The following is a 23729-nucleotide window of genomic DNA, read 5'->3' on the forward strand; positions in this document are numbered from 1 at the left end:
CTTGCCTCGTGTCAACGCTTCTCCTTTCCTTAAATTTGACCAAAAACACATGAATACATAAAATCTATTTTTTGCCCAAAATTGTGCATTAAGGAAGTGTGTATGTGTTTGTGCATGTAAAAACAGAATATGTGAATGTGTCTGCGTCGTGTGTGTTCATGAACTATGTAGTCATCTCCATATGCGTGTGTGTGTGTGTGTGTGTGTGTGTGTGTGTGTTACCAGGCCAGAGGGGAGGCCAATCGTGGACTTCTGGGGCTCTTCTGATTTTCTGCAGCTTGCTGATCACTGAGAGCTCTCTTTGGTAAAGAAACAACAGGGTTTGTAAGCTCACATAAATGTATTGTTATTTATTTTTTTTAAATAGCTTTTGTGGAATATGCTGTTATGTTGCGTGTGTCTTTAGTTATGGTTAATTTATATATATATATATATATTATCTTTTGGGTCTTTAAGATTTAGGTATTTTAATGGTTTATTCTATGAATAAATAAATCTGATCTTGAAAGTGATATTCATTGAGGCTGCATGGAAAACATGTTGCGCTCGTGTAAACCGGAGAAAACTGAACGTGAACTGCTCTGAACGTTGTGCTCATATTGAGCTGCTGAAATCCAACTTTTTGTTTTTAAATAACTTGTTTCAAATTTGTTTCTTCAAATTCTTTATTCGGATCTGGCCTCCCGAGGGGCCTGTCAGGCTGCAGCACAGTGTCAACATAATGATCCTGCTACTGTATGAAGCTCATTATTAGCACCGCAGCCTGGCAGACTCTCTCTCTCTACATCTCTGATGAAATTCCCGCTGTGCTCATTTCTAACCACATTGCATGGGCCTTTTTCTAAAAGCAAAACATTGGCAGAGTAGAAAATCTTGGACGTAATGAGGTAATCATAAGAGTACCGTAATTTATCTGCAAGAAGTTTTATGTTTTATTGTTTGGTGGAAGGCTGAGAAAGAACTACAGAAGGAAACATGCATATAGTTTTGACTGTAACACTGTAGAGGTGGGACAGCAGGAATTATTTTAGTAAATTAATACCTGAATCTTTCTTTCTCACCTCAAATTTGTCCATGAACTCTGCAAAGATACCAAAGAAGGCCTCAGTGTTTGTGGCTTTGCTGTCTTCTCCGAAGTAAGAAGCAGTTTTGCTGAATTCCTCAATAGCTCTCTGTTGCAGGGACTCCAGAGACTGGATTGCTGGATGACTGTTTTCCAGAAAGTTCTACATATACTGGAGTAAAGGGGAACAACAGTTTCATAATCTCCTCTACTATACCCATTTCATTCTTCATCAGTGCTCCAAATAATGTAAAGGATACACTCATGACGACAGCAAAGCGGTCCTCAGCGGTCGCAGGCATCTTCTGACAAGCTGAGCGAATGTCCTGGATGGTTGTATGAAGGTCATTCAGATCCGATGTGATAGTCCTCAGGTTTACTGGAGACAGAAAATAGAAGGAGAATGAAATTAAATAAACACAACAATAACCAATATTGAGCAAGTGCTCAGCCAATTTAAAATGTTATCACTTTGGTGCAAAAAAAAATGTATCTACCTTTGACTGCAAGGGGAACCATAGTTAAATCTTTGGAAAAATCTAACACATCAGGGAAGTGGTGACATAACGACTTGACCAGAATATGTAAAAATGTCGACTTCCCGTCCACTGTTTTAGTTGTGCTCAGCTGCAGAGGACACAATGAAGTTATCAACTGTATAAACATAATACAATGAGAAAAAAAACATGGTTTGAATATGTGTTAGTATGATGTACCTCTGTAAGGAAGTTGATCTTAAAGCCGGTAGTCTTGTTGGTTTTCGGCTGGCTGTTATTCAAGTAGTTCCCCATCGCCAACACAAACTGATGAGAGACAGAATGTAGCAAGCAGAAATGAAACTCTGTCAAACAACTACTTCATATACAAATGTTTGTTACAGTTTCAATTGCAACATGTTTTTGGTCTCTCATATGAACGCATGGATAACACATTTTTCATATATTTTGTCTTGCTTCACTTCAAAGTCAAAAATCCATGAAAATGGATTAAAGTTCAAGAAAAAAGAAAAGAAAATAAGTTTGTCAATGTACTTGACTGTTTATCTGATTATAAACGTAGTTATGAGGTTGTTTGTGCGGTGTGTCTAGAAACAACATGTTCTTTTATGTACTGAACAGCAGGCTACCTCTAGTATCTTAGCGAGCTTCTTGCTCGTCTTCAGCTCTATCGAAGCCTTATAGAGACACTCGTACGCTCCCCTCAACTCCTCCGTCTTCTCCTGTAGACAGCACTTGAAGAGGAGGCACTGCAGGCGGGTCGTGTACTCTGGTACTGATAACAACTGATGGATAACACACAAAACAAGCAAAGGAGTGAGTGGCGATAAACGCAATAACCGCATATGGACAATGTAAGACACAGTAAAAACCCACCCGTCCAAACCCTGCCAGGACTATACCTGCAACACAAACTGGTCTGGCTCACTGAGTTTGCTGGGGTCCTGTCTGTAACATTCATACTTTTTGACCTCTTCTGCATCAGGGGCATACAGCAGCAGCTGTTTGATGTGGGCCGGCTCCAGCCTATCAGTGACCATGTTCATCAGCACCTGGCGCAGCTCACCGGGGGACAGCTTTAGGTGGGCTATCAGGATGGCTTAATGTTGAAAGGACAATAAACTGAAATTATGAATTCCTAATTCTGAACCATATATGAGAGCATTAATCTGGGTTAATGAATATTGGAAATATGTAATAATATACCATGTTATACTTACAGGCATTGTAGGCCTTCTTATGGGACAGGATTTCAATCACGTCTTTCTTTCTGAAAGTTTCTGTCAGCGATGGCTCTGGAACAGGCACTAAAAATGGGATCAGTGTTAGTAAAATGCCCAGATGTTAGGAAGGCACAAACAGACAGTAGAGAGATAAATGGGAATAAAGATTTTGTGAACATCTTACATTTTTTTCAGCAGGTTTGGAGCAAATTACAAGGAGTACAAGTGCAGAATAACAAACTTAGATCCCACAATTACAGTCAAAAATGAGAAAAATTATAGGAAAAGTAATTTTAAAAAAGAGCTGGGGATTCATGTGGTGTTGCTTTTTTTTAGATCAGTGAGACAGAATTCAGCGGTGAAATACTGTAGATTTAATGACTAAATAATCACACCCCAAGGAAGCAGAGATCCTAACTTGATAATGATGTGCTGCAAAGAAATAATGATGCATGCTGTCATTCTGATTAAAATACTGTATTTGTAGCACATGAGTGGGGCTTAATGATAATTCTGGAATGCTTTAATATAGTCTTATGATTTTCTGCAGTGCCTCCATTTAAAGCACTGCAGATATGCATACGGCCACTTGTACTCACAGGAGCTCTTCTGTGTCCCAAAGTGCAGCTCCAGATCCAGATACTTCACCATGTCATGCAGTTTGTCATAGTCAGAATTAGCTCCCAACTACCAAAGACATGCAAAAATGGTGAATTACAATTTCATGACTGTTAGATCATTTTTCATTTGGAATTAATGATGTATCAGCTCCCCAAGTCCAAACCCCACAAAGCTCACCTGTCCCCAGATAGTCCCCTCTGAGTGTTCCACCTGCTCCCAGCGTAACCTCTTCACACTCATGTGGTTGGAGTCCATCCTGGAGAGCGATGGCCTGGGTAACGGTGGAGGAGAGCAGGGCGGGGGCAAAGGTGGAGGCGGAGGGGGCTCCAGGTGCTCTGAAGGGTCAGATAGCGAGTGCGGGAGGGACTGGGGCTGGCCCTGGCCATGGGATTGCTTATGGTGGGACTGGGATTGGGGCTGATGTTGCTGCTGCAGCAGGTGATGTGAGGGCTGGGACTGCGAGCGGGTGGCTTGGGTGGAGGGCTGGACTTGGTGGTGTTGGGGCAGAGGCTGGAAAGAGGAGAGGGTGGGCTGGTGTGGCTGGAGCGGCTGAAAGGTGGAAAGAAGAGGCTGAGGCCTGTGGGGCTGCTGGGGAGGGTGGATTACATGAATCTGGTGTTGGTAGTCCTGCGGAGGTGGCTGTGGGGTCATATGGTGGATGTGGTGGATCTGAGGTGCGCTGGAGTGGTGATGGGTCTGCTGGTTAGAGTGGGGTCTTTGGGGAGAGGGTTTGGTGGGCTGAGGGTGATGGGTTTGGTGGATCTGCTGTTCTTGGTGTCTCCCTTGCGGTGACACTTGGGTCTGATGATGACCTTTAAGACTTTTCCGACTCTGATGGGAGTGGCTGTCCCGGTTTAGCTGAAAAGGGAGGGAGGCTGGCTCCTGCTGGGCTTCATGCAGAAGCTCTGTGGAGGAGTGGTGGGGCTTGGTTTGGTGCATCTGCTGGGCTTGGTGGAGCAGCTCTGTGGAGGAGTGGTGGGCTTGGGGTTTGTGAATTTGATGGAGCAGCTCAGTGGATGAATGGTGTGGTTGTCCCTGATGCATCTGGTGCGCTTGATGGAGAACTTCGGACGAGGAGTGGTGGGGCTGCATTTGCTGCATCTGGTGACCTTGGTTCAGAACCTCTGTTGAGGAATGATGGGCCTTGGTTTTGTGCATTTGGTGGAGCATTTCCGATGACGAGAAGTGGGCATGGGCTTGTTGCATCTGCTGGAGCATCTCAGCAGATGAATGGTGGGCCTGGGATTGTTGCAGCTGATGGAGCATCTCGGTAGAAGCGTGATGGGCTGGGGCTTGGTGCATCTGGTGAAGCATCTCCACAGAGGAATGGTGGGCCTGGGGTCTCATGCCCTGATGACTTTGGTAGATGCCCTCAGCATATTGACCTTGTTGGCTTGGGTGGGCTGTTGGTTGGGGCGATGCCTGGTGTGGAGGTGGGGCTGAACGGGACTGACGTCGGTGGTGATGACTCGGGTGGGCCTGTTGCTGCTGTGCTTGATGCATCATATATAACGGATGGTTAGCGTGCTGATGGGAGGAGTCTGGAGAGGGGAGTGGGGGTAAGGACTGGTGGAGTTGTTGGGGAGGCAGCGGTGAGTGGGCTTTCTGCTGGGTTGGCTGGTTAGGCATCGAATGGTGGCTCTGGTAAATCTGTTGCTCTTGGAATGCTTGTTGCTCCTCGTAGGCCTGACGCTCCTCATATGCTTTACGCTCTTCGTAAGCTTTTTGCTCCTGGTAGGCTTCGAGCTCCTCAAGTGCTTTTTGCTCCTTGTAGGCTTGACGCTGTTCGAGCTCCTCAAGTGCTTTTTGCTCCTTGTAGGCTTGACGCTGTTCGAACTCTTTTTGTTCCTGGTAAGCTTGGCGCTGTTCATATGCTTGTCTTTCTTGGTAAGCTTGTTGCTCCTCGTACATTTGTTGCTCTTCAAAAGCTTTTTGCTCCTCATACGCCTTCTGCTCTTCGTAAGCCTGTCTCTCCTTGAACATTTTCTCCTGGAAGGCCTGTTGTTCCTGGTAAGCCTGCTGCTCTTGGAACAGTTGTTGTTCTTCATAGGCTTTCTGCTCCTCATACGCCTGCCTCTCCTTATATGCTTGTTGTTGCTCCACATAGGCTTGTCTTTCCTGGTAGACTTGTTGCTCTTGGAAGGCTTTTAGCTCTTGTATGGTAGCATGGACCTGAAGATCCTCTCTTGGGGGCAGCACTTTATGTAAGGAGTGCCGTTTAGGTGGTGGATTATTGCGGGGCGGAGGTGGGGGAGGGGGCCCAGATTTGCGGCGGATGGGCACATATGCTCTTGGGGAGTGTTCAGGGGTGTAGCTAAGCTGTTGCTGCTGGTGCTGAGACCGAGTCTGTGCAGGTGTTGGAGGTGGAGGAGGCGGGTCATTGAACTGAACAGGCGGGGGTGGCGGAGGGGTCATCGGGGGTGGAGGGATGTGGTCGGAGGAGGAAGAGTAGGTGAGGGAGGAGGCATTCTCTTCTCCACTGCTGCTTTGAACATCACTCGGACTGCTGAGCTCTGGGGCCACGAATCCTCCATTTTCATCTTCGTCCACCCCCAACTCCTCTTCATTATCGTCATCATCCTCATCTGGGAAGCCCATCTGCACAACATCCTGGCATTAACACCAATTACACTTCATTAGCCCTTTAAGGTCAAATTGGAACTTGTGAAATTATTTTGGTACACATAAATATGAGCAGGTTCTACAGGATCAAGAGCTGTACAAACATGGTTACAACAGGAACACTTTTTGACATACACCTATTGGGCAGACTTGATGACAGCTTTAACGGCTTCTGTCATCAACTCAGTTCACTCTTTAAAGGCTTCTCACATCAAAAGTAGTGATCAAGATGTCTTGGGGCAAATCATGTGTAAAAATAACTCATTTAGTTGGTGTGTGTTTGACCTGCCAATGAATTTGTGACTGTCAGGAGATTTTAATGGTTGGGTGTGTTTTAAATTTTGAACGTTGCGCTGCTCTTTTGTTTGCATTTGGATTACAGATTGTGTATTTAATGATTCTTTGAGGTCAAAGTGATGGATCATAAAACGTAACTGAAACAAACTATACAGGACAACAGACAGGGAAATAACTCTGTTGAATCTAAGTCCGTTTACATTGCAATTTTATTTTTGCAAAAGATATATTCTCGAAACCTAGTTTTACTCTAAATCTTAAGTTTCACTTTGTCTTATTTTACAGGAGAGCATGTTCTGTACCCGTTCTGTATGTGTATGTGTGTCAAGGGGTCTGTCCTAGTTCACATTTGGACTCACAGCCTACATACCGTAGAGAATCAGTTCACCATGCAGAATTAACCCGCTATCACCAAAAACTATGGGAACATTGGTATTTTCACAAGAACTGTATAGCTGATAGATGACCCTATAAGTCTTTTTCTTTCTACACCAAACAAAACAACCTCTAAAATCATTTTCAACACACTGTTTGAGACTTCTCTACTGTTTTAGTTTCCTTTTGTAGAGTAGTAATTAAATAATCTGTAAAGTGCAGCACAAATAACGTGCAGTTAAAGATTCAGATTGTTGAACTGATAACATCCGACTACATGCACACGGTTACTAAAATAAACATCAATAGTCAAATGATCAGCTAATTATTTTTAAATGTCTCTTCATATTCATTCATAACTGTTCCTTTACCTCCTCATAGTCGTTCTCCGGAGTCAGAAAGTCATCAATGATGGCCACCCTCTGTCCCAGCTGCTCGCTCAGTGCGTCCAGAAAGCGATCTGTGTCTTCTGAGCGAGGTGGTTTGGAGAAGGTGTAACGCCGCTTGTTGCTGCGGACGCCGGGGGGAGTAGTTAGGTAGTCAGGGGGCTCTGGGGGTGATGGAGGGGGACTGTCCAGGCTGATGTAGGGGTTGGACTCCCCACTGGTCTGGCTCGTCAGACCTGATGAATAGAACTGGGATTGGGGAGGGCTGGGGAGGGGCTCTGGCCAGCATGTAGGAGGTGGGGGGCCTTTTCGACTACCTGAGATTAAAGAAGAGATATACAGTGTTATATAATGACGGCTAAATCTCTGAAGCATCATGTTAGGTGCAATGACTCTCTACTGTCTTTCAGGTGTTTAAATAGAACAAATACATAAAGACTAAAAGTAAATCAATTCAGTAAAGTTTGGTTAAATGAGTAAACTGTTAAATATTGTTGTTTTCCAACTAAATCTACAATAAACCACTAAAAATATCAACACACTTTCCCTTCTAGACAATCTTTAGAAAATGTCCCAATCCCAATAGATTTTACAGAGTAAATGTAACAAATTGTTACTTTGTGCAAGTAAGAAGAGGCTTTCTCTCTACAATCTAAAATGTGAAAGGTTCTACACAAAAAGGTCAAACTTAAAACGTCTCTCAGAGGAGCTAAACATTGCAGAAAACACTTTTGGGATTGAAGGGGGTCTTAAAATGTGTGTTTTCTAGTTCCACTTCCACCATCACCGTATCCTCTTTACTGTATGCGGTTCAATGTTGTCAATATGGATTTTATTAGACTCAACTTAAAAGTGCCTTAATTCCACCTAAAGCCTGCAACCCGAGTAGATTGAATATGAGGGTATTCCTATCGCTCCCTCATATGTGAACTCTATGTCCATATTCCATGGTTAGGCCAAATCAAGTCAAAGGTGGCAACTTGTTAAAATGTTTAAATAATGCTATATCAAGTTGTGTGATGTCAGCTCTGACCTTTCCCACACAAGTCCTAATCTAACAAACTAAACTTAAACTAATTGCAACACCCAGGCTGAGACAATCTCCTCTATTCTGTCTATTTATGTAAACAAAGTCACAAATATTCTTTCAATGCAAAATGTAAGGATATTCAGTTGAGTCAGAAATGGGTTGGCTACCTTTGGATTTTACATTTTGTTATCCTCCTTCTCTTCCATCAAAAACACAAACAGTACACACAATATATCCGCAAGGTTTTCTTTTTTTTTTATAGCGAGTTAAATATAATTCTAGGTGCTAAGAGTTTACTGTATGTATACTTTAAGCTACCTGTGTTAGCATGTATTGTAGGGGAGGCTGTGCGCGAGGGAGGCTCCAGATCCAGCAAACTCTCGGGAGTGGGAGGAGGACGACTCTTCAGAGACTTGGACCTCTTGCTTGAATACATGTTCTCCAGTTCAGCGTACACTGCTGACAGCTTGTATGGTGGAAATGTACAAAGAAACCAGAGTAAGAGTTGCCCTAATGATGAAGTGAATGGTGACTCCTACGTTGATATTTGCTGTATATTTTTTCCCATGAGGACTTTGGTACGTACATTGGTGAGGTTGTTAGGAGTCTCAGGAAGGGAAGTACCATCTCCTGACTGTCTCTCTCCTGGAGCCAACCTCATACCCGTCTCCAGCACTGTCTCTACACGGAGGCCTGTGAGAACCAGGTAACCCAGTTAGCTCTGGCTCATATACATACGGTGGCCAAGTTTGGCCAGGTGTTAGGAGGTAGGCTAGAGCTGGTTTGGGCTGACAGTTATCCCAGGCTATCTTTGGGCCACTAACCAAGCGATTTTGCGACAACTATAACTATTATTCCGTATGTAAAATCTTAAAAGCGTATGAACTAAACTAGTGTGAGCCACACTTGCTACGTAAAAGAAATTGGAAGCTGGAAACGAAAAGCAAACAGATTCTAACTAAAAACTAAAACTGTGTTTATGCTCTCAATGAGGATAATGTGAATGCTGAAAATAATAGCAATGGTGGTGATAAGAATCAAGGGCGTCATGGTGGCGCACACAATAAATCTGCATGGCGTTACTGTTGTATTAAAATGAAGATAATGAAGTTCTGTACCCATGCCCAAGTGTGTGCCAATGACCAGGTCATCAGAGCTACGTCCCCTCACACTGCTCCTGTACGTGGTCCCTGTCACCCTCATGGAGCTGCTACGTCGATGGGGCTCGGAGACAACCTCGGGCTCCGGAGGAGGGGGAGGAGGTGGTGGTGGTGGTGGTGGAACTGGAACACACACACATATTGGCAATGCAGAGGAAGAGGCAAAAGGTGTATGAAGGGCTGGAGCACCCGAGCTGATTGCACTTAAAAAATAATAACTAAAAACGTGCGCACACACCTGGCGCTTTGTATCCAAGAAAGCGTGAGATCTTGCTCTGGCAGTGCTCCTGCTCCTCATACGTCAGCAGCTGGTAAACAAACTGCCAGATCACCTGTTTGGCTGGAGTATCCAGCACCGGGAACACATCCACGATCAGAGTGTCAACATTCCTGTTGCCATGGAAACACAGGCAAGGTGACAGAGATCGCCTGGCTTTCCAATCAGAGGTCAAAATGTCGAGCTCATGGAAATGGTCTCCCACGGGTGTGGCAAACTAGACACGAGGTTAATTCTGTGAAAACAGTTGTATCATGACGTCTGTGGCTCGAGGTTCTCTTTGTTTAGGCTGAACACTTTGGACAGAAAGCCTTTGTTACAAACGTGCACCAAGCAGGGAGGTTCCATTGAAGTAACGCCATTGGTGGCATTATAAGGGAATTTAGGCTGTAGATCCAGTTTAAGCTATACCAGACACAAAAACATTTGGAAAATCTGTATCTTGCAAGTCCCCAAACTCAAATACTAAATCACTGGCGTACCCCTTTTATCATACATTTATAAACATAATTAATTTTCCTGAATTTGGGATTACTTAGATTCAGATTTTTTATTCCAATAGAAGCCCATTTTGTTTCCTAATTCCTGTGTAAAATTGTGACACTTACCCACCTTATTTTCATATATTTTTACCTCCAGAACGCATTTTTTTACTGTAATTTACATGCCAATTATGGTTGAATATAAAAGCACATACCAGCCCCAACACTACAAAAATATAAACATATTCAGTTATTCCTCTCAATGCTCTTTGTCCCCCTCCCCTTTTCCTTTTTTTGCACATCACTTCACGTCCGTCCATCTAGCTCATCCCACTCCCCCTTCTCCTCCCCCCTTTGCTCACCTGTGCTGGAAGAAGTTCTCCAGAGCCTTGCAGATGGTGTACCTCTCCTGGATGGTCAGCAGGTGTTCCAGCTGCTGTCCGAAGGTGCGGCCCTGAACCCGGATACTGGGCGGAAGGATCTCTGCCACCCACTGCAGGGAGCTGAACACAGGGGAGCGGGCACGCTCTGTGGGAATGCTGCCCCCCGCCAGGTCCTGCTCTGCTAGGGTGAAGGTAGGCGGACCATTCTCCACTACCAGAGTGGGCATGGCGCCACTGCCCTGGAGCATCGACACCACCTTCTCATGGGAGGACGTCCTACAGGCAGACACATGGTAACGCATGGAAACACATGAACACACACACTGCGATAAGCTTTTAACTGCATCTGCAAACTTTGTTTTTAGAAAGAAGCTCAATCCCCCAATTTAAATTAGTTTGGCGTTTATATTAAAAGCTTTTTGTATTTTGCAGATAACATGACATATACTGTAATATAAAGAAAGTTTTACATTCTCAGGGGAGCTTCTTTATCATTGTTTGTCTTTTCACGAAACTGGTCTACCAAATCTCTCCAAAATGAGATTTCCACTCAATTCAACAACTGCGTGAGCTCTACAAACAAAATATCTCTAACAGGGGAAACATATTACCAGATTTACCTGTAAATATAATAATTTTCTATTAAATTAGATTTAGAAACTGCACGTTATTTTATTGAACTTGTGCACAGATTTGCAAAGAATTTATAAAAAGAATGCGGGTGAGAGCTCAACCTCATGTCCAGTCCATTGAGAAACAGGATGCGGTCTCCTGGTTTAAGACCTGCCTTGTCTGCTGGGCTTCCTGCAGAACAGAAAATGAGTAAGAGATGTCTAATCTGATCATTTCCTCATTACACGGACAGTACAGTGGTAGCTTTTGAAGCTTTATGAAGGAAAAACAACTGTTAAACATATAGTTATTACAGCGTAGTAACTAAAGTACTCTGATACGACAACAGCTTGATAGTTTACACATACACACAAATAATCATAATGAGTGAAATACACACAAACCTTTTTTTTTTTTTTAAACTTACCAGGGATGACAGAGTCAATCCACACTGGAGCATGGCCTCTTAGAGTGAAGCCAAAACTGGCGTTACCCTTACACACTCTCACTGTCCTAAAGAGACAAATGTGAGCTTTGATTACTGTCAGAACAGAGGAATAAACAGAGGCTGCATAAATTAAAAGAAAAGCAGGTTTTCATAAATACACTCTCTCTATATATATATGATTAAAATATCAATAATAATTTTCCTACAGTTAAATAATACATGGGCTACCATATAAAAACCCTGCTAGACTTAAGAAATATGACACAAATGACACAAACTGTGCTTAAATAAGGGTGGTGGAATCCATTTATCACTATAGCTCATTGCACACAGTGCAGGGGCTGTGGTCTGTTCAAAAAGTTATCTGCAATGAGACAAATTATGCAGTCTAATCTGTAGTCCAACTGCAGATTTCCATATTCAGTAGACTGCTTTAAATTCCCATGCTGCATGAAAAACCAAACTTAAATATGGACAGTATATCCCAGGGGAGCTGTATAACATCCTCATAAATCAACCATAGAAGAGATAAGGGGCATTTTATTCTTACTGTTTCAAGAGATAGTGAAAGGATGTTTGTATTTATGTTGTTTACCATCATTTAATCCTGATGTGATCAGGATTTTGTTATCAGAGAACAAACTGTCATCAATTCATAAAGACACGACACGAAACAATGTCACAGCTGATGAAGAGAGCAAGAGGACAGGAATGACTGTCTAAATAGGTTTATGTTCCCATTGGCTTAATCTCTAAAGGGTCTGTTTTTCACTTAACTCCTACTCATCTTAATTCACATAAATTCCATGCTACACAGGAAGACCTGTCACAGCAGTTCTCATGTAGAATGGTTATAAATAAATAAAAAATGTGATCAGACGTAGGAAAAGAGGAGAAGCTATTTTAGGACAACGGGTTTTCTTTGAAAGCTTAAATGACATGGCACTGTGTAGCTGGTGTGAAAATGGGATGATGATGATGATGATGATGATGGGTGATAAAAGGTCAAAACACACAGGAACTAAAAAAAAAGACAGGATGAGCAAAGACAATACTGTTGAATACAAATCTGCAATATGACACTTAATACAGACCTGCAGTTGGTGGTGGTGCCACTGGAGTGACCAGCTATGAGGGAGGTGGTCTTGCGCATGCCGCGGGCGGGGGGGACCACGGCTTCCTCTGCGTGGGTGCGTGGCACTGAACTGGCGCGGGTGGACACCAAAAGGCGCTCGGAGTGATCCTCACTCCGACTGCGGCGAAGGTGGTTGCGGCTCGGGTCACTGAAGCTCCGCCCTTTGATCCGGCTCATCAGGCTCTGGGACACCACCTCATCGAAGCGCTCCCGGTGCTTCTTGGGAATGAAGATCCTGGCGAACATTGTGGGATCAGACACAAACTCAGAAATAGGCTTTACTGAAAATCAAAAATCCCACAAATTCTAAAAGCATCCATCGTCCAATGTATCCAAGAAAAAACCAGAGGGATTCTTGTTCCGACTACATATTGTTCCAGCTGCAGAATCCACTTAATTGGTTCAAAAATAGTTTCATATCGTCTCATGGGAGGGCCGAGGTAGGTAGAAGGGATTGGTCCAACATCAGTTTGTGTGTGTTTTTGTGGGTGTATGCATGTGTGTGAGAGAATGAAATAGATAAAAGATGAGCTTTGTCTGTGTGGTCCTGTCACAGCAGCAGCTGCAGGTAAGAGTGTTCAGTATCAGTGACAGCTCTCTGCTAATATGCGAGGAAAAAAAAGGAAGCTCAAAGCCAGAGCCACCTCTGTGAGAAAGTGCTCCTCTCCCCCTATCAGTGTTATTTTCCCCCTCCCATAATCGACTCCTTATGCAGTTATCCTCTTAAGGAAAAACCCACCCTCGGTTACTCTGAGATATCCGTTTTGTGAGATTTAGGGTGTTCCAGGGCTGGGTTTGTAAGCGTAATGCACCCACTTTCCTGCGGTCTGTTTTGAGTGCCGCATTAGAAAAGAAAGTGTCCAGTCAATAAAATGAAGATTGTAGTGTTGGCATCAAACTTGTCAAATAGGGCTTGTATTTAAGCTGCCTGAGACTTGGTCTAAAAATGGTATCGCTGCCTCTTCTATGACAGAACATCATCAAAACAATTTTATGACATTTACCAGTGATGTTTTGTTCTGCTTTAAATGTCTACTCCTATTAAACCCCTGTTTATATCAGGCCAATTATCTGCAAGAACAAAGATACATAACAGATATGACCCAGATATGGAAGATATCATTGCCAATAACTGTTGTGAAATATGTTTCAGGCTACGATTTTCCTACAAATATAGGGCACCTTTCCTTTTTTCTTTCTCTTTAATCTGATGGCTCTGCATACACATACACAATCAAACATCCGTCTCACACCCATGTACGCACACCTCATTTGTCCCTTTTCTATTTAGCATACCCCCCCCCCCGATCCCGCCTACAAAATGATGCTGCCTCCATCCTCAACACAAGCCTCCTTCTATCTCTCTCACTTTGTCATAAATCTCCAGGGTACTTCCACTGTGCTAAGGAAAAACGAGTGCTTTGGTTTTTCAGAGTGCACCAGTTCCAATGTGCATGCAGACACACAGCACAACTCTTCGCTCCAACGCTACTTTTGAGAATAAGGCTCAGTGGTACAGTTTGGTTTTCAAAGCTGTCACAGGTACATTTGGGAAACATTGTTAAGAGGCAAGGATTAGATGATTTGGTAGTTTCATAAAAACGTACAGAAAGTACTGGGTCTGAATTAAGAGTATCGCATAAGCTGAGCTGCGTCTTTCCAATATCTTACAATCCAAAGTTTTTACCTAAACAACGATCTAATTCACTAAAGTTCACAGCATTTGCAAGACTGCTCACACACATCAAAAAGCATGCCTGTAATTACAGCTATTAAAAAAAACCTGGGATCATATCCAAATTAAATCAGTGTGCAAGTCTAACAAAACACTAACTTTGCAACTTTCATAAACCAGGTCATAAACTCTAAAGCTGAAAATCCAACATGCTCGTCGCACATAAAGATAATTAATTAAATCAGCTACATTTAATCATATAAAGAGTAAATCACAAGGCAAATTTTCTGCTTCGCAATCAATGCATCAGAGTCTTGTGTCCAATTGATACACTTTCATCTTATTTATGGCTGTATTTTGCAAGTGACATTGTCCCAAACAGCTTTAGGTGAATAGCACTTCAGCAACAGCACAGTTTGTCCCATCCACAACTTCTCTTGGTCTGATACCTTGTGGAGTCATGCACACACATGATACCACCATAATCAAAACTGTCAATCATACCATTTTATTGGAAAGACTGTAAAAGTAACTTTGACTCCTTGGCAGTATGTTACATTGTATTAACAACTGTCTACATGTGTCAATAAAAAGTGAATCCATTATATGGTGTTCCACAGGGATCAATCGTGGGTCCCATTTTGTTTTACCTCTCTCTACAACTTTAACCCATCACACAGGCTGCATTATAATCACAATGATGATGATGTACAATCATATCTATTATGGATGATCTTGGTCCTACTAAACATGACCGCTCATCTTGAAAGGATAATCACTTCCATAGATACCATTTCATCAGATCACTATGAAACCATTCATATAAATAAAAACCAAGGGAAGTGGTGTAGATGGGTGATAAAGTGCTGCGTGTGTTTTTGCAGCAAAATGTCAAAACCAGGCTATAGCAAGGGCTAGTTTTGTGTAACAAGAGTAGAACTACAACAACTCGAGTTAGAGACATAACACAACAACATAAATTGGTACTACAATCAGTAAAATAAAAAGGTCGGAGTGAGTGACGAAGAAAGAAGTTGGTTAAAAAAGTTGAAATTCATGAGTCGATATGAAGAATGGAAGAAAAAAAATTGCAGGACACCAGGAGTGAAATATGACAAAGTTGGAAACAAGGAAAGAGAGAAAGTGGAGAACTAGAGCTCTTTCTAGGCCAGGGTCATGTTACTATTGGGAATGAAGCAGGCAAGTATGTGCTTACAGGCGATGTAGGCCACAGAACTTTCCCAAACTACACTCATACGTCACAGTTGCTCAGACAAACGGCGGACAGGGAAAACTAAACTGAATGGGGCCATTTATTATGTGTTCATGACAGTCACAAGGCCCGGCTCTATTGATTTCCAATAGCTTTATCACCTCCAACACCTCTTCGTCATGCTAAGATCTCAGCCAAAGAATATTTCATTCGTCAAATCGGCCAAAACAAGTGAACAGAAACTTTACAGATTTCCTCTGGTGAAGTTGGATGTAGGCCTTGGGATGCCCTCAATTATAAGGAGGGCGAGAGGAGTTTATAATTAGGCCTGAAGGAGGGGTGGATCAAGGACACAGTACACAGAGGGATGAATGACAATTGCAATCAGCTGGAAAACTCATTGCAAGAACCATTATTATCAGACCCACTTCTGATCAGCTAATTTCACAGCTGAGCCAGTCATTAATTTGCAAGCACAAAACATAGATATAGACAGAATTAAATTAAAAAGCCACAGACAGGCAAATCAAGAAAAACAGTATTTGTCAAACTCTGAGTTTTGCAAGAATCTTGCAGTTTTCTCACCATGTTTCACAGTTTCATATTTTTACATGCCAACGAAAAGTGTAAAATAATCACCAATACAAGCTTCAGAACAAACACACAGAAAATAGTTGCACAACAAAACTTCAGCAACTTCAGATACAAGTCAGCACAAACAACAGAAAGCACAGGGAGCGCTGCTGAGATCAAAGGAAAACTGCCATACCGAAAGTGTCGGGAAAGGCTCCTATCCCTTCCCATGGCTCTTCGGGGCTTTGAGGAAGCGCCTGTGCTCAGTTAAGCAATGCAAATGCTTCTCCTCTATCTCGGTGAGTCCCCATCTAGTCTGAACAAACAAACTCTCCCGGACAAAGGGAAAAGAAGAGAAAGATGATAAAAGGAAGGTGTCCTGGATCTCAAAAGCGTTTGCTGCAGGCTCGAAAAGCAGCCAGAGGAAGAAAGAGACAGAACGAGAATGAGGGAGTGAGCAAACTGTGAGAGTGGATGTGGTTCACATCCCTCCACACCTCCAAAACATCCTCAGGTAGCATCATCAGCTGTTTGGGGCCACACTCTTTCTTTGTGCCCATCTTTTGTCCCCTTTTTCCTCCAAAGAAGCCAGGGTCAAGCCAGGTCACCGCAGGGAAGTCTTCTCGGCCACAGTTAAAAGGATAATCCTCGTCACTGAGTCGTCCTTAATTTTGCAGTAAGAGGTAGTGAGTGACACATTTTCTCTTCCCTCAGTGGAGGAGGAAGGAAAGAATGAGATGAACAAAGGAGTAAGTGAGGAGGGAGAGATGAGAGAAGTGGAGAGGAGAGCCCCAGTGGAATTTCATAGGCAGGTCAGCACAATGGCTGTGTGGGTGTCTGTGTGTGTGTGTGTGTGTGTGTGTGTGTGTGTGTGTGTGTGTGTGTGTGTGTGTACGTACAGAAACTTTGTCACGTCTGTGCGACATCTATCAAAATGTCTCCAGACAATTCCAGCCGAAAACAACTTTACTGATTCGTAAAACATTTGTAAAAGACAGAAACATTCTGGTATTCAAATATTAATGAAAAAAAAAGAAAACACTGCACTGCTCATGGGTTGAGAATGCATCAGTCTAATAAATTCATATCTTTGTAGTCTATCTAGATTGAATATGAGGCAAAGGCCTTCAGTTCACTATAATTACATTCAATTACCATAACACAACAGGACCGCAAGAACAAAAGAGCGACTAGATGTTCCAATATTGACTCTAATTAGACACTCCAGATACATACTCTTTTGCATAGCTTTCAAGTATTCAAGCATTTGCTAACCCCTGGGTTTCAGAGCCGTTTAAATCAACACTGGCAAATGTGTCAGAAACCTAAGAGAGAATTTATTAAAAGAAGTAGGCTGCTTAAAAATAGAACACATCCTGTGGGAGGGCGAGGCAAATCGGCGAGGGGACCGAGACAGACTGAGCAGAGCACGGCCCAGCTGGTCAAGTTTTACGAGAAAATACAGACGAAATAACTCAAGTCAGCTGTTAAGCACACCTCACATCCTCCGACCTCTCATTATCGGACTGAAGTGGGGTGGGTGCAGAGTTTTCGTATGCGAGCGTGACTGTCACCAGAAGTGACAGTGATTGAGGTAGAAGGAGAGAGGCTGACAGACGGGCAGACAGAAATAGGGGGAGGAGACAGCGGATTAATGAAGGAGGGAGATTCAGCCTCAGTGGCAGACACATCGATTCTCCACACCTCAAACTACAACAGTGGCATCCAGCACATGATGAACAATTTTGGTGTCCCTTTTGTAATGTATTTATGGATGTTTGTTGTATTGCTGTAAAATAGCGCTGGCTGAAGCATTGTATTGATAATATTAGGCCATTCATTTGTAATAATCTGCCCACGGACTACAGACAAAGATTAGCTCTCTAGCCAACTCTGGCACATTTCTTTGAAATCTAAACTGAAATATTGATTAATGCGCATTGTCCCTGGTAAATAAATAAATACTGGTATTCCTGCTGGTAGGTTGGATGCACAACTGTTAGCATGGCAAAGAAGCATGCCTATCAAAAATATAATCAGCAACACATTTCCCCAACAACAGAGAACTCCAACATTACATTTCTTCCCCAGGTGTCTGAGACATTTCATTGTCAGCAGCAGCCATTAACACCAACACCACCCTGCGGCCTGGCTCATGGACAACCTGGAAGCAAAACTCCCTCAGGCTCCGACCACAGAAACATGTTCACCAGATAGAAGCGCTATTTCAAACCTGGAATATAAAAGGTATTTTTTATCCCTTTCCAGAGAAGGCTTTTCACGGCCTAATCGGCATTAAATCGAACATATTGTTGCACAAAACAGCATTGATAATGACAAACAATCACACCAGGCAGAGGAAGGGAAGATGAAAAACTTTGCATATCAAAGCATGTCAAGATTACAGTGCACCTGATCTTTACACAACAAAATGAAATGATGGGTGCTACAGCTATCTGAAGTAAATATATATATAATCTAAAGACAGACTCAGGCTCCTATTGGGAGAGTAACTGTACTTTTCTCAGTGGCTAGAGGTGAGGGAAGCAGCAAAAACAGTTGGTCCTCTAAGGATACAGCTAATGCATAATTAATGGTACCTCCTGTGCAAAACAAACATTACAAAGCATTTTCACAGGCAGCTTATTTAGGAAGGAAATGTGCTATCAAAGCTGTGATAGAGACAGCTGCGTCGGAGGAAACTGAGATGGACAACCGCTTTGTCGTTTGGCTGGAAGGAGAACAAATTACTCCCCAAAAAACATTCACCGGAAAAACTCAACGCTAGTTGATTTTTACAAGACTGATATCATAAAGCGCTTTAAAAACACTACAGGTTACTTCATGATCGATCAAACATCTCATATAAACTTGATGAGCAGTTAACATGCTACAAATTCTGCAACTGTACAATGCCAAAGTATTTCTAAGTACTCACCTGAGGCAGCAATTCATCATTTCTTCCCACATAGAGCTTCAGTGCAATGACTGCATGCATGTGTGTGTGAGAAGCAGTGCTGTGGGCACCCAGTCTAAGCATCTGCATGTTTTTCTGTTATGGTATGTGTGCATATCTCAACCAGCGGCAGCAAACTGGCTGTTGCAGCTAAGAGCTGTATGCAGAGGAGGGAATAAAGAGCATCCAATGATGTGATCCACAAAAGAAAAAATGGTGCGTGCATCAAAGAGTGTATCACAGCTGACAGGGAGAAATGGGAAAGGAAGAGACCAACAGGGAGAAAGTCGAAGTGAGAGAAAGTGAGAGGAGGTGGGGACTGAAAAAAAAAAAAAAAAACGCAAGCGCATGCAGAGGTATTGTGTTTTGGGTTTTGATTTTCAGATCAATGCTGATGAGGAAGAAATGCAATATTCTGAAGAGAATTTCTAACCATACTCTTGTGTATTGTACCTGAGAGGGGAGACACAGAACAATGCAAGAATCCAAGGGCAGCAGTCAGTGCTTGACATCAGGGCAGTTATTCATATGTGCTCCTGATCTACACCTGTTTCACAGCAAAATGCTGAGGAGGAGGAGTTCCTAAACGATTGATTTCACAAGGCAAGTAAGGAGCTTTGGCTCTTTTGTCTCTGTGCCCTTATTGTTGTGTAAAGTCTGTGCAATGAATCCTTTACACACAATAGAATAGCGGTCTCCCGAGTGCATCTTTACAAGCGTTCTCAAAAACTATAATTATGAGAAAACAACTTGAAATGTACAACACAGCTATAGGACGTTATCTGCATGGGGGTTTCAGTTAGCCTTGTTGAATATTATTTTCCACAAGCCACTAAATATAATGAATTATAGATGGCCGCTTGAAAAAAAAAAAAGTTAACCATTTATTGAGACGCACAGTTTGGATCCGTTAAAATGTCTTGCTGGGCTGTTAATAAACTGTGCTCCTATGTTTTCTTAACGTAAGTAGTTGGTCAAATCCAAGAATTTACTGAAGTTTTTAGCAAAGCCTGTTTAACAATGTAGAATGCAAACAAAACAAATCAAAGAGTTTTGGTTTTAGACAGTAACATCCCCTACAAGTTAACATCTCAGTTACTTCGCCACAAGCTAAACTACAATGCAACTCTAAAATTCATGCGCACATAACGCATACCCTTTGAGAGTTCAGACTGGAAACAGCGCAGCAGGTTAAAATAGTAATGCTTGGTCCTGGTTGCATCACTGGCAGTGACAGATATTGAAACAAGATGAAAGCCTCCTATGTAGCAGAACTTAGTTGCAGTCTGTTTTAGTGCGGGGGGTTGCAGTTTTAAGAAATTCTCTTGTGTCTGACCAGGCTTCTTTGATCACTGCATGAGAAGGACTAAAAAGACTGGATAGTCACGCAGACTCTAAACAAGACACACACACAACATGCACACAGACATGTTTGACGTTAAGTCTGTCTGAGCAACTGATACCTGACATTGTCGATCAGCTGCTGATGCTCCTCTGTGATCAAGATGTCGGGCAGGGCCTCAGCCAGACTGTCCACGTCCCTCTCGGCAGCGTACTGCTTGAGCACATCAAACAGCTGTTCCTTCACATCTGGCTCCTCTCCGAGCACTTCCTCCACCTGACGGGTAAACAGACGCATGACGACATTAATCAATGCACAGAATGCAAATGAACACAAACACAAAATCACAAACACCTATTTCAGACGCACTTTCTTATTGAACTCCATGGCCTTGTGGGCGCGACTCTCCCTGATGCTGTCCCCGCTCTGCGACAACACCCTCATGCTGCTGCTGAGTCGCTTGGGCCGCCGGGCCATACTGAGCACGCCCAGATGCAGAGGCCGACCCTGAGCCGCTTTGATCATGGCCGCTGCCGCTTCGTGATGCTTCACTGGGATGCCATTGACCTCCATGACGTAGTCCCCGGCCTTGAGGCCATTGCGACCAGCGGGACCGTTGGGCATGCAGTCCTCCACCATCAGAGGGCTGTCTCCAATGATGGTGAAGCCAAAACGGCCATCGGGGCCGGGAGTGACGTCAATCTGAGGAGGGGAAAAAGCATGGATGTTTTTATCTGAACGTTATGTGTGTTTTTAGTGTTTTCCCACCAATAAAAAAAAAGAAAAAACACTAAATATGGAGCACTGGGTGTCAGCTTACTTGTTCGATCCGTGACACCACTCCGATGCTGGGTGGCACCGTCTTGAGGGTCTGAGCCAGAGCGACCAGTGCTGGTGTGCTGAGGTTGGTCACATCCTGGCCCTCGATGTCCACCACCTGGTCCCCCGGCTGCAGGCCAGCCAGGTAGGCACTACTGCCCTCCACCACTGACAGGATGTAGCTGGGCCCAGCGCCACCCAGTCGGAAGCCGAACGCCTCCGGCCAGTTCTGATTGGTGGCTGGGAGGCCGAGGTCTGGAGGAGGGACAGAAGATGAAACTTGGGAAAAAAGGCCCAAGTACATCGGTTTAGACTTTAACAGGTTTTTAAATCGGGAGCTGAAATGTTTTACTGCTTGTAGGATACGTATGTTATATCAGCATGTAGGAACATTGCTAATCTGGTGCAAGCTGCTCATACAAAGAAGCAGGTGGTGAGCTGTAAAATGGAGGTCAAGCGGTCCGTTGGTTTAAATAGGGCATCTCAGTGATGGAGCTGTAGCAGTAGGAACACGAGTCTACATAATGAAGCCACACATATGAAGACACAGAAGTCAAGTCAAAAAGCACGTTTAGATAGATAGATTTGTTTTTCTGTACGTTGAATGACAGTAAAAGGACAGAATAGAGTGAAGCAGGTTATTTCTGACTGTTGGTATCTAGTCCACATGAACTGCTGGCCTTCCCCTGGTCACTGGCCTCATTCTACTGCAGCAGAAAATATCCCAACAGGCTCACTTTACTTCATCTCCGCTCATCTAGATATGTTAAAGATATATAATAGTATAGGGACCCACTTTATGATACGATATTGTGGATCACAAAATGAAAATCTACACATTTGTGCTTGTGGATATTTTTGTTTAGTTATTTCTTTGCATTTTTTTTTAAACATTTGTATTAAAAGGCTACTTACAGTTAAAAAGGAAACATTTGAAATTTCACCAGATACGATTTCAGTGTAAAAGCAGAAAATACCTGAATATATGTTATTTTATGAAATATTTTTGCCTCAAGTCAGGGCAGCACTGACACTCCCATCAAGAAGGATTTTAATTGAGTCTCAGCATATGACAAAATGTCTCCACGGTGCAAATTTGGAAGGGAAAATTTGACATGGGAAAATATAAAAAACAGATTTCTCTGCACATTTATTATAAAACTGTACTGTACTGTAATACACAAACAATCGCATAGAATCATCCATCAAACCACCAGCACCAAACTGCTCCGGCTCCATCTTCCTATGCCTCTGATCATTACAAAAAGAAAAACAGAGGAAAAGTGAGACAGCCGGAGAAACACTAAATTAGAGACGGGAAGAAAGAAAAGTAACAAACAAGTGGAACAAAAGTGCGGAAAAAATAAGTCTGTAGAAGACTTTGTAAAGAAATGTAGAAATGTCTGATCTGCTTCAATGCAAAAATAAAAAGACAAATGAGATTTCACTGGAGCACAGGGGTTATTATTCATGGTGAGATGTGGCGGAGTGAATAAAACATACATCACATCCAAAGACTCACAGAGAGCCACAGAATGTGGTGTCAGCTCGCTGAGAGGAAACATCAAACTGCAGCTGATTACTGATCTAAAATAGATTTGGGAAATCACTGACACGGAGCTGTGGATCATAATCTTTTCACTCAAGAGGATTGTCAAGACTTCTTTCTGCAACCCAGTTACACAATGTCAGCGTTCGCTCTTCTCTTCATCTTACCTCCAGCAGATGAAACAGTTCAGGAACATCACGTAAAAAAAAAAAAAAAACTACTATTCAGAGAAAGAAACTTACAGAAATCTTTGGAGGCACTCCGGGTTCCAGACTTGCTCTGGCGCAGGGAGAAGCGGCCCTTCCTGCTTAGGAAACGCCTCATTCTCGCCCGGCTTGCGGCAGGGCACGTTCCAGCCAGCCTCTCTTCAACCCCCGGCCTGGAGGTCGATGCAGCCAAAGAGTGGCCTCGGACACCTTTGTGCTGCTACTCAGCCGAGCTCGCCGCCACCAAAAGCCCTCTTTCCCAGCTCAGCAAATCAAGTGTACCTAAAAAGGTCACATCTGTAGGGTATCTGGGCCAATGCCTCCCTCTGTTCTCAATCAGAGAAGCAGCGGTCTGCAGCGGAGGAGAGGGAGGCCGGGGGAGAGCGTCTCAAAGTCAGGCTCTCCATCGTGGGTGAGGCGGTCCAGCCTCAGCCCAAACCCTGTGGCTGAGCGACGATCAGAAAACTGGGACACGCTCACTTGGTCCTGAAATGGTTCTTTGCAAGAAAAGGTACTGCGAAGCCCCATTTTTCTATAAATACCTTTCCCTCTCTCTCTCTCTCTCTCCCACCCTCACTCGTCCTCGGTTGCTCATGTAGATAGGGCCCTCTCAGAGGGCTGAGGAGTGACCCAGAAACCAGTGTGTGGCGTACCAGCCAGGGACACGTCTCTGATTATAGCGGCTGCGTTAACCTCAGCACTGGAGCGCCAGTGACAGAGACGTAGCCTGCAGATACGCTCAAGGTTAACCTGTGATAGTTAAGCTATGGCGGCTTTGGTGTAGG

At 43.4% G+C, this 23729-nt stretch overlaps 1 protein-coding gene across 1 annotated transcript; it reads right to left on the reverse strand.

Moving 5' to 3' along the window:
* Nucleotides 1–218: 218 nt before the first annotated feature.
* Nucleotides 219–23062, reverse strand: grid2ipa (glutamate receptor, ionotropic, delta 2 (Grid2) interacting protein, a; the record flags this gene model as incomplete). The annotated part of the gene is made up of 23 exons (XM_079178257.1): nt 219–299; nt 1062–1226; nt 1324–1442; nt 1561–1690; nt 1780–1866; nt 2190–2345; nt 2463–2659; nt 2781–2867; nt 3383–3470; nt 3582–6014; nt 7070–7401; nt 8433–8580; nt 8701–8807; nt 9233–9397; nt 9513–9664; nt 10396–10692; nt 11151–11220; nt 11456–11541; nt 12571–12846; nt 20492–20646; nt 20740–21072; nt 21191–21444; nt 22981–23062. The coding sequence occupies 23 exons, from the start codon at nt 23060–23062 to the stop codon at nt 219–221; spliced, it is 6000 nt and encodes a 1999-aa protein (XP_079034383.1).
* Between the last annotated feature and the right edge of the window lie 667 nt (nt 23063–23729).

This window comes from Pholis gunnellus (genome assembly GCF_910591455.1).
Source record: "Pholis gunnellus genome assembly, chromosome: 17".
Taxonomy (NCBI): domain Eukaryota; kingdom Metazoa; phylum Chordata; class Actinopteri; order Perciformes; family Pholidae; genus Pholis; species Pholis gunnellus.